The sequence below is a fragment of the Glossina fuscipes genome, unplaced genomic scaffold, assembly GCF_014805625.2.
Source record: "Glossina fuscipes isolate IAEA_lab_2018 unplaced genomic scaffold, Yale_Gfus_2 42, whole genome shotgun sequence".
NCBI classification, from domain to species: Eukaryota; Metazoa; Arthropoda; class Insecta; order Diptera; family Glossinidae; genus Glossina; species Glossina fuscipes.
Genome location: NW_023998426.1, coordinates 1,290,918 through 1,308,615, shown reverse-complemented (window position 1 = coordinate 1,308,615; position 17,698 = coordinate 1,290,918). Strand labels below are relative to the sequence as shown.

The window sequence follows — 17,698 nt, the reverse complement described above, 5'->3', positions numbered from 1 at the left end:
CCTCCTTCTCACCTTGTTTAACTCCCTTATCGGAGGAATCCTTATAGCCATTTTTGGAAAGTGGTCTGAAACTCATGTTTCGGATTTTCTTTTCGACGGAGTGAGAGAAAAAGTAAAACTCTTGAACTATGGCAAAGCAAAAATGAAAACATTTTATTTCCTTCCGAAGCGAACGTTACATTTTCCAAAAAGCGGTAAGCAAAAAACTTTTTTCATTAATTACCTAATTTATGAGATTTCTCCAGCTTAAAATTCTTCATCAGTGTGAGATCCCTGAGTCAGTTTGGCAATTCCCGCCTATGTGTTCTTTTCCCGGAAACCTCGCTATAGCGAAATTGGGATGCGTTCTCTTAGCTGATATCGAGCGATCACATAAGCAGGAGGATGTGATCAGCGGTCGATTTGTTGTTCTTGTTGTAAAGAATTTAATATTTTTTAAACTTATTGCTTTCATTATTCTACTAATGCCTGACTCTTCAAAGACAATAAGATACAAAAAGAAATTTTTGAAAGAAAGACAATACACTGTTGATACTTGCACAACAGTTGAATTAATGCTTATTTTTTATTGCGGTTTATATATAATTCTTACAACTAAAAGACTAACAATGTTACGTATTTTGTTGCATAAAGGAATAAAACAAGCATATGCGGACATTAAAAATTAGTACAATTAAAGTTTACAAAATTTGACCTTGCAATGACATAGATATTACCAATAATTACGTTGGCAAACATGTTTGAAAATAAATTCTATTTTCAATCATAATTTTTTTTTTTTTTAGGAAAGGTATATGTGCATTACCCTCGCTATCGAGCTATGGTGCGTTATGAAAGATAAAATCTCCATGCGATCGCTTTTTGGATTCATTGTACACGATTGCTTTCGCAACGAGTTGGACTTTTCGCTCGTCAAATTCACAGCAGACTATTTGTGAAAACATGAATGTTGTGCGTACGTTAAAATAATGCAAAGAAGCGGAAGAAAGTAAGTAAAGTAACAAACGAATTATAAAAGTTCTATTTAACCAAAATATCAAGCAAAATCAATGGTATAAATAAAGTATAAACTGAAGTTTGTAAGTATGTGAGCCTCATTAACCTGCCTGCACCGTATTTTTTCGAATATGAGGCTGGTGTTTGAGCCATTTTTTAGTCTGGTACTCTCTCTCTGCTTTCGGTGAGCAGAATTGGCCTCCTAGATCAGTGTGATCAGTGTAACGCAGTTGACGACCATTTGCTCGTTTTGATATTTCACACATAAACCGATAGTATATATAATTTGATTCAATAAAAATATTACAATAAAAAAAAAAAAAGAAAACCTCGGTTTTTTATTCAATTCAAATCTTGCGTAAGTTTTGGGAGAGCCTAAGGAAGAAGAAACCGCAACTTGGAAGAAATTTCCCCTCGAACACTTTTATAACACCCTAGTCGAACATCACCATGAACGAGCACTTTTTAAATCCATTGCCTCCGGCATTTTCGTAACTGAACTTCTATTGCTTCTATGCTTTCCCAAAAAAAAAGTGAATAAAATCGAAAAAACTTATTGTTGCGCTTAAGTGTTATTCTCTCTGCATGCATTCGAGAAAATGCTTGAGAAAATTTCACTTAAGTTGTATTACATTCGAATGATTTTCTATGCACAATGAATTATTGCAATTAAGTGCATTTGCAACTCGTGCATATTTTTATACATATACGGGCGTTTTCTATGCACCTATAATGAATTGCTAGCAATGAAACTTGCTACAGCTTATAGTAACAATAATATCATCGTTTCGTACCAATTATCAGCAACCTTCTCATTACTATCGTCGTCATCATTATCATTAGCGGCAGGAGGAAAAGGGGTGCACAGCATAGTTTTCCTTTCTTCGAAATGATAGTAAATCTTTTTTTTCCCCCACCTTTTTCTACATTTTCTTGTTTCTCAATTTCTGTTTTTTAGTATGACTTGTTTAAGGCATTAACAACAGGTCAGTGCGTTTTTAGTAGATTGCATTGAATGCCGTGCCTTTTGTGGACAAACTAAAAAAAAAAGAAAACAAAACGCGCTATTTATTATTAGGGAAGCGTAAGAATACGCGTTAGACTGGCTCAAGTATTTTGTAAAAAAGGTATAATGGCAATTTTTAATTGCTTTGAAGGCAAAGCACTGCATACTAAACCGCGCTCCCACCTTCCACTTCCATGGAGCGTAAAAAGTGCAAAATTCGTGTTAAAGCCGATCTTTGATACTCATCGTCGCCAGCCATTAATTATAAAAATACAAAATTTTTCAGTTGCAAAACTCGTCAATTAAAAGACGGCTTTCCAAATATTATATATACGACAGTTTCCTAAAATAAATAAATGTACGTTAAGATACTTACCCTGATGACGAGCTGATCGAAATCTCTCTATATTTCTTACGAGTAATTGTGAGAATTTTCAGATTATTTCTGTATTATTATAGGTTATCTTTGACGAGCTCATTGCCAAACTGAACCTTTTACCTTTAACTATCGACGGCAAATTTCACAACCGTGAGCTGCCTAAAACTACAGGAACGCAGGAACAGGCCTAACACTACAGGAAAGTAAAAATGACTCACGCTGACCGATAATCTATATACCCTGTATACATAATTGTACTGATGATCATTTTTGATGAAAATTATACATATTTAAAAAGTTATATAATGAATAAGGTCGCGTTTTAAATAACTTACACCACTTGACCTGCATTTAATCAAAGTTAATTGAATAAGGTATAAAAAATTATGGGCATATAAAATTGTGTTCTTCAGAAAGCCTTGGCGGGAAGCGTCCAAAATGTCAACTGACATTGCACAAATTTTGTACAATTAATTCGTTTATTTTCCACCAATTCTGTGATAAAATAAAATTTTGAAACTAAGATCAGCTTAACTGCCAAGTCTTCCACTGTAGCCTAGATTGATGAAAAAAGATTAAAAAGAAACGGAGAATTAATGTTTTGGAAATCGCTCGAAGGAGACGAAGGAATTCAAAATATTTTTAGTTAAACGTCTTAGCTTATTATTACCTTAAGATAAATGTTAGATGCGAAAGTTTTCTGCTTTTTTTAGAAAACCTTATCCGACTGCTTCACATAACTCTTTTAAAAGCTGCCCTTTTCCTAACCTTTTATTCTTTGTCACATTCGGGCAAATTCATCGTGCCCTATGTCTCTTGTTGTCTAAGGGAATATTAAGTTTGTGAGAGTCAATGCATCACCAAAAAGGACCTGAGATGGACGAAACCTTTATTATACCGATTGATTGAGAGTCACTTTTTGAATCGATTAAAACTTCTCTGTCCGTCTTGTTATCTTGTCTTTTACCAACAGGCTGCAAGTTTTAACAAATTTTGAAGAAGTCCGGTACACTGATGTGTTTCGGCCCCAGAATAAACGGACTAGAACGGACCACATTTTCAACCACTTCCCGTATAAAGCCTCTTTTTGAAAAAAATTATTACGCGAATACCTATAGGGTGATGGAATGTATTGAATGATGACCCTAAGCCGCCTATAATGCTATTACTGATTTTTATGGGATGGGATGGGAAAATTAAAAAATTTAATCGCATCCTTCTTATCTTTCTAGAGCTAAACACATAGTTTCACTGTACGTTGTTGCAATGATGCAATGCAAGCTGCATGTCTAACCACATGTAAGTACCACATAAATCGAATTATGTTCCGAGACTTTTTGCATGATAAACCATATCGTTGGGCACAACAATTTTTCGAATATTGATTCGATCAAAACTACAAATGTAAACTTCTCTGCCTATTTTCTGTCTGCTTTTTTAAAAAATTCAATAAAAATTTTTTTGATGTTACTCAAGTTGCTTTTGGACAAGAGAGAAAAAAGGATTTTATTAACAAAACTTTGGTAGATTTACAATAAGCTTCATATGTATATAAATATATAGACGGAAATCACAAATATCTATAAAAATATATATGTTTAAGTAAACATTATCTTATAAATGTTTTACAAAAGTTTCTTCCCAACATTTTGTGCTTAATTTTAATACAGCTAGAGAAAGAACTTCCGTTACGGCAAAAATTCTCCTATATTTGCCTTTTAGGATGCTGAACTTAAAACAAATAAAGGAAAATTATTGGCTTATACCTTAAAAGAACTTTTACCGATGTTTCTAGCTTCCCACACTTTTTAAATTTCTTTTTAAAAGTTTTAAAACTTGACAAAAAAAAAAAAAACCTTAAGGCATGTATAGAAAAAATATCAAATATATATGAAGAATGAATAAAAAACTGAAGAGAAGACGTTGGGTATCTCACTTTTGTGCAGAAATTATTCACTAGTGTTGATGGTTATAGTTTTGCCTTTGGGATCATCAAAACGATCCATGGTGTTAATATCCAACATCCAGCAGACGCCGGCAAAAAGTATGGTCAATAACAAGACAACGATCAACAAACCCATAAGAATTCCACCACTAAAGAATCCTACGCAATGCCAGGCATCGCCAAAAATGAAATCAGGTTTCGTTTTTGAGTTGAAAGGTGCTTGAAATTGCAGCGAATGCCAATGTAAGGTGTAGGGATCAGCATCAGGTTCGTGCTCTGCACGTATACGATATAGAGTTAAATCACCACAAAAGTATGAAAAAGTTGTGGGTGCATTTACTTCAGAGCTTCGAAATTTCTTGCCGTCATATTCAACGTTTGCCATGTGAAAGTAACCGTGCGAAAGTTCGATGTTAAAAGTCAATGATTTACTAGCATTTGTGGCCATCGTAACCGATATGTTGCTATTCTCCACTTTGACGGTCGTTTGATCGACTTTTAAAAAGGAAGTGTCTTTACCATCGTTAACAGCTAAGGAACGGAAATAGAGCAATAAATTGGCACCTTCACGATACATATAGCCATCGGTTGTGGGTATAACTTCTCGACGTTGACGATTTAAAGCTTTTGTAGACTTAGATGCAGTGTATATGTAATAAGCTTTGTCACCAAATTTTCCAATAACTTTAGCAATTGCTTCATCTAAAGAGGAGTAGATCTTCAGTTAAGCAATAAATTTTATCGCGGTAAACTAACCGTGCTCCCGCAACACAACTTCACGTTTTTTATTGAAATCCTCCCGATCATCGAAGTTAATAAAAATTATATTCTCACGCGCTAAATCCAGAAATTTTTCTAAATTGCCGTTATCATCAATGGTGATATCTATTTGCAATTTGGTGTTGTTTATTGTTAAGCTCTTTAAACCTTCCACAGGATCTTCTACTGCGGCATAGTAAGTTTTCAAGGGTGCAGCTTCCAAACGATCAAAACATCCGCACGAGAAATCTTTTTGGTTTAGCTAATAGTGAATAAACGGCATTATACGCGAACAATTCCTAATCTTTGAGAACTCACATATTTCTCCACAAACACTACAATAGCCTTCTTTTCCACAAAAGGTTCGATAATGTCTTTGATAAACTCCGTTTGGCCAACAGGAATCAGAGAAGGTTTGTCGGTACTAAAGCAGTTCAAAACATTACTCATGATCGATGTAAAATATTTCCAATTCACCTCTTGACACCCAATAAAAATACTGGCGCATAACCGGCCTCAATCTGAGCCAAAATGCTGACAAGCACTGCACATAATTTTAATAACATTTTTAGCCAACAATTTTTTTCACAAGAAACCTGGATAAATTAAAATTAACTAAAATTTAAGAAAAACCTAAAGAAAAGAACTAAAAACTTCTCTAAGCTGATAGAAAATTAAGTGAAATTATGACGTCTCGTTTAGTTATGTCAAATAGTGAAAAATTATTCATATCGTGTATGACTGTCATGTGATTAGAAATAAAATTTCTCTCCCAAACTTGGCAGTATTCCGACAGTAAAACAGCTGTTATATAATTGGATATTTAGTGGGAACATATAAGAAAGTTTTTACGAGAAACTGAACTAAACACAATTATTTGAAACAAAAAAAGCGCGAAATCACGCGGAAATTGATTTATAAAATATCTCACCTTTTCCTCCTCAACGTTCTCTTGTTTACAATCGGTGAACGCAATATAAACAATATAAACTAAACTTGCTTGGCAGCACTTTTAAAAGAGCAGCTGCATTAGTAAATTTGTTCCGAAAAACAAACGACGACATGTAAACATAATAAGAATTCGATATTTCTATTAAATACTCTGTAGATTTAAATAAAAGTTAAAATAAATATGGATATTTATCAAATAAAATTGTAACATGTTTGCAAGTAGGAAATTGTGTCATCGTAAACTACGTAAATACAAATATCGTTTGCTGGCCATTTTTATAGTGCTTGTTATAATCTTTCTAGCTTATCAAAAGGTAGCTTACAAACACAAAATATTTATTGCATTCTAAATAAAAATACATTTTTCATTCCCAACAATATTATAACTCTCTTAGTTTTATCCATCCCATAATCTTAATGGTTCGATTTGTGAACCTATCGATGTTGTTTACACTTGGGTGAATGGCACTGATCCCTTTTTTGTCAATAACATAGTTAAATTTGATCCAAATTATGACGCAACGCGCTATGATGATAAAAATGAGTTACGCTATTCTCTGCGTTCTTTAGAAAAGTATGCTCCCTGGATACGACACGTTTATATAATTACAAATGGACAAATACCATATTGGTTGGATTTAAGCAACGAACGCGTAACTGTAGTACCTCATGAGCTCTTAACTCCATATCCAAGTTGGTTACCTACTTTCTCCAGCTCAGCAATTGAAACATTTCTACATCGAATTCCAAATTTATCGCAAAGATTTCTTTATCTAAACGATGACGTTTTTTTTAGGCGACTATCTGTATCCGGAGGATTTGTATACGGACTCGGAAGGAGTGCGAGTATATCAGGCGTGGTTGGTTCCAGACTGTGCAGAAGATTGCCCTTGGACTTATATAGGAGATGGTTCATGTGATAAACATTGTAATATAGCAAACTGTCAATATGACGGTGGTGACTGTTCACTGGAAACCAATAACTCAAATAACATAAATGAACACCTAGTTAATCGCAGTAAAGAACATAAAGATCTTTTTGAACTTTTAAAGGCGAACACTACCACCGCACGGGTAGCAGCTCATTCGCATATACGAAAATTTCCTAAAAGGAAAAAAAGTTCCTTCAATTTTAGTAATTTACCTAAAAATTCGTCATTTAGAGATTTGTTACATTATCATAGAAATCTTACTTACGCTCAAGACTTTAAGCAAATGGTAGAAAATTATAATAAACGCCAACAGGAGAGAATAAAACCCAGTGTAAGCGCTATGAAAACTAGTAAAGCATCAATGAACCAAAGCCACGGGAAAAGAATCAAACCCAGGGATATATTTTCACAGTCATTGATATACACAAATATGCTACTAAATCGCTGCTACGGTTTTAAAGCCCGCCATGTGCTGGCTCATGTTGGCTTTCTACTAGAACGTACTATAATAGAAGCTATGCAAGAGAAATTTGCACCTGAAATTTTTAATACAGCCTCTCATCGTTTCCGCTCCGCAAACGATATACAATTTGCTTTTGCTTATTATTCATTTCTAATGGAAGAAACTCGTACAACCAGTGTACGGGAAATATTTTCTGAATTTGACACCGATCATTCCCATTCATGGTCAGATCGAGAAATACGCACTTTATTGACGAGAACATTTCCTCTACCTTTAGACGTGTCAACATTGCACTTTTTTGAAGAAATAATTAATAATTGCAGTCGTTATTACGATTCGAAAGAAATAGATCAGTCTATTTACACTACCTTGGTATATGAACGATATATGGATTCGAATTTAGTAAGTGCAACCAATGACGTTAAGTAACCTAACCTCATTTGTAAAAAATTTTTTCGTGTCTTTTACAGCCCAGAATTACAAGGGATTTTGTGGAAAAATGTTTGCCATTGGCACAAGCTTTAGAGGAAAATTTTTCATCGAGATTCAAATACAAATTTCATATTAATTCAAAACGCTCTCTAAATAGTAATTTTATGATGCTTACCTCCAACATAACTCAAGTGGCCGAAGCTCTAGACAAAATTCGTAAAGTTCCGAGGTATTTATGCGAAAATTTTTTGTGCGCAATAATTTTATAAATTGAAACAAACCGGATTTTTTCACTTTTGTGTCAAACAAATTATTTCAAATTTGATAAAAAGTTCGCATTACATTTACCGGTTTCAAAAGGCGAGCAATTAACGCACGGTATTGTCATACCAAAATCATGTACTAAAATTCGAAAATAATATTGCCAAGTTTGAAAATATTTTTTACCACTCAAGATATGTTCTTAACTTTCAATAAATTTTCTTTGTTTCAGAAAATTCAATTGCATTAACGATAACATGGAGCCCGGTATAGACGATAATGATCTTATACGTCAATTATTAGAAGATTTCTACTTATCGTTCTTCCCCGTTCGCAGTCAATTCGAATTGCCTTTGCAATATCGCAATCGATTTGAAAATTGGCATGATTATCAACGATGGCGTCGACGAAAACGTGCTGCTTTAGCATTAGGTTACGGTGTAAGTGCCATTTTAATAACTTTTGTTCTGAGATTTATATGCATTCATAAAGCAAAGATTGTACGACGTTATGTCCAGAAATTATAATAAGTTAAAATTTGCGAAACATATTTTACGATAAGATTTAATTTAATTAATTTATTGATTGTATTTTTTTTTTTGATAAAGAGAGAAGAAAACTTTATGGGTCGTATCGAACCTGTTCGATTCAAATAGAAAAAAACCTTAAGGAGTAAAAGAAAAACTTGCTAAAAGCAATACCTATTAGAGTCTTTCTCTTGTGAATACAGAAATTTTTAGACACTTATGAGCCACAATTCACACGGAAGGGTCGGGAGGCACATATAGATATGCTTGCCATATAATTCAACTGCAGTGATTTATATGTAATAAAAATATTGAACTTTTTTAAATATTGCATCAATTGGAAAGGAAGATTCTTGTTTTTTGATGGCCAATCACTCTGGCCATCACGAAGATGGGAATAGCCAGAAAGAAGAAGTGAAGAAAGGGAAGGATATAGAGAGGTGAAAGTAGCCTAGTAGTCTGTATGATCAATTATTACGGCTTCAGTGAATAAATTCTCATTATAGCTACGATCCAAGCAAACTTTTACTACTTCAAAAATTGTTAAGCCAGCAAAACCTAATCAGATATCATAAATAGTTGTTTTTTTTGTTCATTTAACTTTACCCTGTGAAATATGTGGGTATGAACACAAAGTTATCGATGGGTGCGGACGGATATTAGTACATAATCGTCACGGCAGCTGGGAATCACAAGACAAGATTAGGAGTGTTTGATTCTCAATTGTATTCATAACATATTATATATATACATATAATTGTTTAATAGCATTGTGTACATAAATATATATAATTGTATTCTCATTTAACATCTTATTTTCAAAAAAAAAAAAAAAAATTTCAAAACCCTATGTTATCAGTTTTCAATGAGTAGTTCGAACAGATTAAAAAGAAGAAAATATTTACTGAAATACTTTAGAAATTCTTACGTACTCCTCCAGGTTTATAACATTCTAACTTTTTGATGTTTATGCATACAAATGTGAGTAATTATGATTTGTCGCTTGTGTATAAGAGAGATTGAAGAATTTATTAATATATTCGACGTGACTGGCAGTAAATCTAATATGGCATCAATAGTAGGAAAGCATTTCTGGTTTGAGGTAAACAAACTATTTGAAAATTTCCGCTCAAACAGAAATCAGGAATACTTAGTAATTTCTAGCCACTTCAAGATGATCCAATATCCACAGTTATTTGCAATACATGTTGGTTTAAAGTCTCCGATTTTCATGAGTTTTATGAAAGTGTGGAAGAAGCTCAACGTCAGCTGAGCGAAACATTTCTAGTGAAAATAGAAAGTCAAACTAAGGCGAGACAGCGACATCACTTTTTAGAGGATGATCTGATTCCCTCCAGTTCTTTGCCCAGCAAAAGAGAACCTGATGATGAGTTCAATGAAATTAACGATGAGGTTCCTTTTGATATGCTAATGGGTGTAGCATCTGATGATAGGCATAAAACTGTCGCCAAAGCCGCGGCTATAGCTTTGGGAAGAGCTGAAGAAGATTCACATGATGCTTTAACAACGCATGATTTTAGTAACAACTCTATGGAAGATGTTGAAGTTCCCAATTATGAAGATGAAAAATTTGATAGCCATGATGATGACACATTTGACGGTGAAGCGTTCATGAAAAATATATTAATAAATGACAATGCAAAAGATACTAAACCAGTAAAAGAGGAAACGATTACTGAATCAATCCAACCTATAGGAATTAGAGTGACAAGATCATCGTCTAAATTGCAGCATAATGCACATATAACCCAAACGATATTTTCAAGCAAAAACGTAAAAAAAGGCCCTGGAAGACCACGAAAAGCTGAAATCGGCTCCTCAAAAGAAGCGAAAGACAAAAAAGCACCTGAAGAGTCGGAAGCTTACCGCAATAAAAGCTTAGCCATCGACAGAGAAATATCCAAGTACATGTCATTGCATTGTGAAATCTGCAATGGAGAAGTAACAAATTTTGCTGCTCTTAAAGGCCATATGCGTGTGGAGCATAATGTTAAAGGTGAATAAATAAATAAATAAATTTGCATAAATATTTATATTTATATCTATTGTAGGTTACGCTAGATGTTGTAACAAAAAATTTCTTAAGCGAGTCTTACTTCTAGAGCACATACGTAAACACTTAAATCCGGATTGTTACAAGTTAGTAATTAATCTTTTATTAATAAAGTTATATACTAATTTTGCTATTTCTAAGATGTGATGAATGTAATCGGGTTTTTGCCGATCGCCAATCTATGCGTAATCATTTCCTTATCAAACATCAGAAGGATGAAGATAAAACCTTTACGTGCCAACAGTGCCCTAAGAAATTTGTTAGAAAGTATTTACTTGAACAACATAAAATGTTTGCCCATGGAGATCGTACGACCACTTGTAAGAGTTGCAATAAACGGTGAGTAACCCGCTATCACTTACATCAATTTTTTATTACGCTCCATTTAGTTTCGATACTGCAGCCCAATTATCAACTCATACCAAAGAGCATTGCTACGGCGTAATGTGCGACATCTGTGCCAAAGTTATACGTGGCACTGCAGCCTTTCAGCGTCACCAATTGGAACATCAAGGCATTTCTTTCCCCAAAGTGCAATGCGACGAATGCGGGTCATGGCACAAAGACAAATACACGCTTAACAAACATAAGAAGCGTCATGAGCAGTCCAAGGAGTTGCACGTCTGCGATATTTGCCAAAAGGTATCGCCAAGTCGTCCTGCAATGTTGAGCCATAAACGTTTTGTGCACAATCCATTGCGTTCCTTCGAATGCAATGTGTGCAAAAAGAATTTTAAAAAAGCCATATATTTAAAAGAGCACATGGCCTCGCATACAGGCGAAGTGTTGTATCGTTGCCCTCATTGCCCGAAAACTTTTAATTCCAATGCTAATATGCATTCACATCGCAAAAAAATGCATCCGCAAGAATTTGAAGAAACTCGTAAATTAAGGCGTGAAAACGCTCACTTACCAGAGCCACCTATGCCGTCAATATCATCCCTGAGTAATGTCAGAAAATTACCAACAGAGACAAAAACCTTACTTGTTATAGACAGTCAACAGAATAAAGTTACAGAAAGTATTTTCGTCACATCAGCAACAGCCAATGTGTGAAATGTGAAATTAATACCAGTTTATTATATGATATCCAAAAATAATTTTCAAAGGAATTGCGGAACCATAACATTAACTAATAAAATTTACATTCATTTTACAGCTTTTGAAAGGGTATATCATAAAAAAATCTCCTTAAATTGCAGGAAAACAATAAGACATTTTTTGTCTTACTATTTTTGATTGGAAAACATTCAATTTTGGGAATTGATTTATTGTAGCTCGCATCGACCAATATAACAGAAAAAATCGAGCAATTCTTAGCTAATAAAAAAAAGGAAAAATATACAGAAAAACCAACGAAGTGGAGTTAGAGAAATATAATTTCTTAATTTTTTTTTTTTTTTTTTTTTTTTTTTTTGTATATGAAAAAATTAATGTAGAAAAGAATTCCGCTTAAAAATTTATTATACAACATTAAAAAAACGAAATTTTAAAGAAATAAAAGAAATTTATATATATAATATAATTTAATTACGAAAAATGTCTTCATATTCTTATAGGAAACGATCATTAAAATTTGACAAATATAAACTTTCGAAATTTTCAGTATAAGTTGATATACACGATAGCTAGTAAGAAAGCTACATTTAATCTTAACCTAATCTTTTATACCGATCACCGATCACCGCTATCGTAAAAAATACGTAAATATGCTAAATGTTCATACTCATTTCGTACGCATTGCGTAGGCGCGGTTGTTTTTTTCCATTTTCAAAATAAAAATCGAATATTATACGAAGCATATTTTGTATTTTATAAGCTAAAGGGTTCATAGTTTTTGTTGCATAGGCGTGCCCTTTGGCCGGCTTGGGTCATTTTCAATTATTTTTACAAATTTTTATGTGATACCTTCATTTTTATTGCATATATGCATATTGGCATAGATATTACATAGTCGAGCATGTGGGCAGATCGATGTGTTTAGGTGCATTACATTAATTAATTAATTAAGTTTGTATGCAACACCCAGATAAATTCAGAACTTTTTTCTGCATCGCTTCTTGAATCGATCTAAGCTGTTCATCTGGCCAAAACTTATTCGTTGCAAAAGGAGAAAAAAATAGCTCGATAGTGGATATCAACGCCAATCATTAAATACACTAAATACAAATTCGTTGGAACGGAAGCTTGTGAATCAATTACAAAACCAACAACGTCTACAATATTTACAACATGTCGATAATAAGTAGTGCAGGAGATTGTAAACTGGTTAATAATACAAACTTGACTGTATCAAATTTGGGCTGAGTACATCTATATTTTCAACATCATCCGACGTAGAAGTTTTTATGAAAAAAATCTAATTTTTAATATATTATTATTTAATTAATTAATGTGATACTCCGGCAGGAACTGGCGATGTACATTTCTCTTTATCGCAAAATGTTCCTGTATCGGGAATACTATTTAATATACTAAATAATATACATATAAGAAAATGATAAATCAAAGACAAGCAAATTTTTCGCATATTTACGCTCGAATAATTTTTAAATTTTAATATTGTATTTTTTGTAATAACCAAACCTGTTCAATCAAGTTAAACAAAGAACGAAAATCAATTGGTTTGTTGTATAGGTTTGAGATTTCAAAAGTTTTTTTTGCATTGAAATGTTATGTTAACAGAGCTTTTTAATTTTTTTTTTTTATCTTTTTATATTGTTTTAATTTAACAGATATTTATTGTTTTAATTTATTCCGCTACGGGTTTGCCTTTTTGACGGAAAGAAAGTGGAAAAACGCAGCCTATATATATATAAATCTCAAAGAGGGAATTTTTAAATTTTATTGTGGGTTTCATTCATTTCAATTACAATTATCATTTGGCAATTTGCTCCTGTACCGGTTGTGGGTGTGGTCTCTACTTATTTGTTTTATTGTACTTATACTAAGTTTTGATATTAATTAATTTATGATTTTCTTTAAGGGTCGATTGAACTCGCCTGTCAATTTGTTTTAGTTGGGTTCCTGGTATAAGTGGAATAAATAAATAAATAAATATGTCATAATTAATATATCAAATCTTTTATACCCATCATCATTATCCTAAAAAAAAGACAGAAAGAGTGAAAAAACTACATTTTCATGCTTTATAATATGGAGCGAGCCTGGCTGATTTTCCCTATTTTCAGTGTCTGTCATACAGACGTGTGAACGTTGCGGGCGTGTCTTTTCGGAAACATTCTTTTGGTTCGCTAACAAGAGAATGTTTATCACAGATATTACACAGTTGCACAGGCAGGCAGATGGGCAAACGAACAGGCGGACGTGCTTAGGTGCGTTCAAAATTTGAAACTGGCCGAGAATTTAGCATCGCGTATAGAATAAGCGTTCAATTTTTTATATATTTATCTGCTATAGTTTACAACTAATAATCGAAAACCAAGTCTTTATTATTTTTGAAAAACAGAGATGTTCTCAGTTTACGTGGTCGTGTGCAAGAACTTCTAATGTTTCTGCCAATTTTGAAGACCTTCATTTTTGCGGCCAAAAGAATGTTTACAACAGACATTACACGGGTGGACAGGCAGCTAGGCAGACATACGGACAGACATGCTTAAATAAATTTAGGATTTGATGCTGATCAAGAATATAAGTACTTTGTGAGGTTTCGCGATGCTTCCTTCCGGGCTTTGCAAACGTTCCGATAATCACACTTCTGTGATGGGTATAACAAAAATAATAGATTATTATATATTCGTCGTGGTGCCTTTCAAGTAGATATGAGTTTTATTGTTTCTGCCAAGATAGTAAAAGTTTGGAATAAAATTTTTGGACATTGCTATGGACTCGACTAGAGAATTATGTATTTTTTTGTAATTTTTTCGACAATTTCGAAACATATATGTTCGATGCTGTTGTTCACAAATGCAGCAAAAGAGGCACGTTGTAGCAAAAAATCATCGAGGAAAGAGAAGAAATACGTGAACTTTGAAGGATATGTTTATGATCCTGGAATCTCCAGGTAATAGAAAAAAAGGAAAAAAAAAATTTTAATATAATAAGAAAACATGTCTCTCACTTCTCAAACTTGCGCGCAGGATAATTTTCAATTTTTTATTTTTATCTAAAGAAATACATAGGGTTTCTTCGATTAATTAATTTAAACATTTACGTATTAAAAGGCCGCTCCTATGTCTTTTTTAAAAGTGAATTGCTGCGATGTTGCCGTCTATGAATATTTTTCCAAAATTCTAGTACTTGAAGCCATGCTGAATAGCATTCTCAAATACTGTGTTGTACTACTCTTCCTTTTATACCAAAAAAAATTGTCAAATAAAATATTTTATTTCGGTTGCGAGAGTGCTTTACCCGGTTAAGAAAGTTAACAGTGTTTACACATTTTTCCAATCTAATTTAAGGTTTCTTTATGAAGCTTTCGCGCAGTTGAACCTTCGGCATTGAAGCAATCTATCTAGTACTCTGGAATGAACCTATTCAAGATGAAAAATTCAATTGAATTCACAAAATATAAAAACGCATGTACGGACATTAGAGAGCAAACTTAAAACGATGCACGAAAAGATTCTAAATCTCCCTTAATTCTTAATTAACCTACAATGTACTGCAAACAGCGAAGGGTATAATAAATATTTACGATATGAAGAGCGCACAAGAAGCAGGTACGCGAGGTAAACAAAGAATATTCCAAGTCTTTCTGCTTATATTACTATAGATCCGCTTAATGCAAACCTCAACAGGTTGTGTAATAAATTGTTTACCGATAGACCCTGTCATAAAATAAAGAATTTGAGATCACCCTATGCGTTTTGCCTGTAGAGTAGCACACAAAATTTATTAATAAATGGAAAATTCTCGAATTTGTTGCAAAGAAAAGGGGATTTCCCTTAATCCGATTAAGGGAATAAAAGAAATGAATAAAAAAGGAGAATACTTTCATAATTTATTCAGTAGAACTGTTTACATCATCGAGCACGGATCTGAACTTACTACCAGCACGAGCGAATTAAACTCAAAAATTTATCGATCAATTGTTTATTAATTAATTTTAATTCGAGATACGTTTCAGTGTTTTATTTAGGGCTAATATAAACATAGCTTTTAGTAACTTTTGAAAACATTCGCAGCCTAGTATCTCAAGATGTCGAACGCGTAAGTAGAAAATTGAATTGAAATTTGCTTTTAGTGATTTATTGAGTGATAGACTCCAAACTTCAAAAGTTAATGATTTTTTGGATATAATTAATGAAATTGAAAATATCGATTCAGTCGGCGATATTTTCCCTTAATTAAACTCGGCAGTGGAAGAGAGTTGGCGTCATTTGATTTAGTCGTTGGTTATAAACTATTCGTTGAAATTTGAGAAATTGTATCCAAAGAAAGTATTGAAGTGGTTCCCTTTTACCTTTACGTTCCATTTATTTGCTGCGACAAGTGAACAACGTCTTTTTTTATATCCAGCATGTCCGTACGGACGTCTTCTAGGTGTCTGTTGTAAATATTCTCCTGGCCGCTGAATGACTTGAACTTTAGCAGAAACGTTGAAAGTTCTTGCATTTGCGTTGAAAATGGCCCGAACCTATCGACGGACGCGCCCACTGTGTCGCCTAAACTGAGCACACCTTCGTTTATTCAAAAAGAATAAAAAAAATGATTTCTTGCTTAGTACTCATAATCCGCGCTGTAATAACCGAAGAAAAATTAAAGGAAGAGAGCAGATCTACCGAACGTTGCCGAAAATTAACTTTTTTTTCAACATCTTTATAACGTGCAGAAGCGAACTTCACAAATACATCCTTGGTCAGTGTCGAATTTGAAATGCACTCAAGCAGATCGGTCTGTTTGTCTGCCCATCGACTGTGTGCCCAACTATGTGGTAAACATTCTTCCATTCGCAAAATTATCGCTTACAAATTTGCTAAGGAGTTTGAAAATTGCCTAAGCACGTCAAAGAACAACCAACCCCCACCAACGCCCACATGTTTATTCAACAAGTACGGTGAATACTATTGCTTTCCGTGGTTTATGCTTATAGTTACTTAGAAAATATAACGCACACACAATATAATTTCCATCCTTGTTCTGAAAATGGAAAAATCAACCGCGCCTCTCTAATATCACAGAGCATGAAAAATTCAGCCTTCATTCCTCTTTCAGTCTGTTTTAGGATGATGGTGATAGATATAAAAGATTCAGGTGCGACCGAATATAATTTTCTTAGTTGTTACGTTTGAAAGATTTATTTCACAAGCCAAACATAGACACACAGACACATAATAATCTGAGCTCTTTTCTTGTTTGGGTGAGATTTTGCTACAGAAATGTCGCTAACGTGGAATCGGTTGTCTTTGTTCGTATATAAGCCATGTGTTGCTTTTAATCGATTTGCTTTTTTTGTTTGAAGTCTTAAGACTCCTTCAAGTTCATCTAAGATTGTATATTAAAAGTTAATTTAAAGAAATGAATTAAAACTTAATTTAAAAAAATGATTTATGGAGAGAACTGGTGGGTAGAACTTTGACAATGAGTTACAGTAGCTCATGAAACTACGGACAGAAACTACTTTCCTAACCGACCAACTTAGATTCAATACTCTTAACATCTATTATTTTTAATTTAGAATTTCCAACAATTTGGTCGCCGGAAGTACAGGGGAAGCTGAACAATTCTTCGCAGAGAAATGTAAAAATCCCGATTATAGTAACGCTTTCCTCGATAGCTTAAATAAAATGCGAATCAATCGAGAGGTAACTATACACTATGCAGCTAGTGTTAGTAGAATCTAACATATAACCATTTGGTGTTACAGAATTGCGACTTTGCTTTGGAGGTAGGGGGCGAAACCATATATGCCCACAGACTGGTCCTTACAATTGCTTCCCCCTATTTTGCAGCCTTGTTTAAAAGTAAGTAGTTTCACAGACTTTTCAAATCATCTTTGAATAGAGTGCAT

At 33.6% G+C, this 17,698-nt stretch overlaps 4 protein-coding genes across 5 annotated transcripts in view; 3 read left to right on the top strand and 1 right to left on the bottom strand.

Moving 5' to 3' along the window:
* The window catches only part of LOC119637016 (kelch-like protein 2), a 269,929-nt gene that overhangs the window by 249,965 nt on the left and 2,266 nt on the right, over positions 1-17,698 (top strand). Inside the window, exons 4-5 of the mRNA XM_038032790.1 lie at positions 17,366-17,492; positions 17,555-17,651. Coding sequence (XP_037888718.1) covers positions 17,366-17,492; positions 17,555-17,651 — 224 coding nt within the window. The remainder of the gene's footprint in view (positions 1-17,365; positions 17,493-17,554; positions 17,652-17,698) is intronic.
* Positions 3,838-5,805, bottom strand: LOC119636995 (V-type proton ATPase subunit S1). The gene is made up of 4 exons (XM_038032764.1): positions 5,563-5,805; positions 5,404-5,509; positions 5,083-5,347; positions 3,838-5,028 (listed from the first exon to the last, which is right to left on the bottom strand). The coding sequence occupies exons 1-4, from the start codon at positions 5,649-5,651 to the stop codon at positions 4,331-4,333; spliced, it is 1,158 nt and encodes a 385-aa protein (XP_037888692.1). The 5' UTR covers positions 5,652-5,805; the 3' UTR covers positions 3,838-4,330.
* On the top strand, positions 6,097-8,666 carry LOC119636996 (N-acetylglucosamine-1-phosphotransferase subunits alpha/beta). The gene is given in 5 exon segments (XM_038032765.1): positions 6,097-6,350; positions 6,432-6,824; positions 6,826-7,833; positions 7,902-8,092; positions 8,357-8,666. Coding segments are annotated over 5 exon segments (1,992 nt in total). The 5' UTR covers positions 6,097-6,245; the 3' UTR covers positions 8,652-8,666.
* LOC119636992 (transcription factor grauzone-like) lies at positions 9,518-12,018 on the top strand. Of its 2 annotated transcripts, XM_038032759.1 has the most exons (6): positions 9,519-9,632; positions 9,708-9,753; positions 9,816-10,668; positions 10,724-10,811; positions 10,867-11,064; positions 11,115-12,016. In XM_038032759.1, exons 2-6 carry the CDS (start codon positions 9,718-9,720, stop codon positions 11,779-11,781), a joined length of 1,842 nt encoding a protein of 613 aa, XP_037888687.1. In that variant the 5' UTR covers positions 9,519-9,632; positions 9,708-9,717; the 3' UTR covers positions 11,782-12,016. The 2 variants fall into 2 exon arrangements, with proteins under 2 accessions (XP_037888686.1, XP_037888687.1); XM_038032758.1 differs by having other exon boundaries at positions 9,518-9,753; positions 11,115-12,018.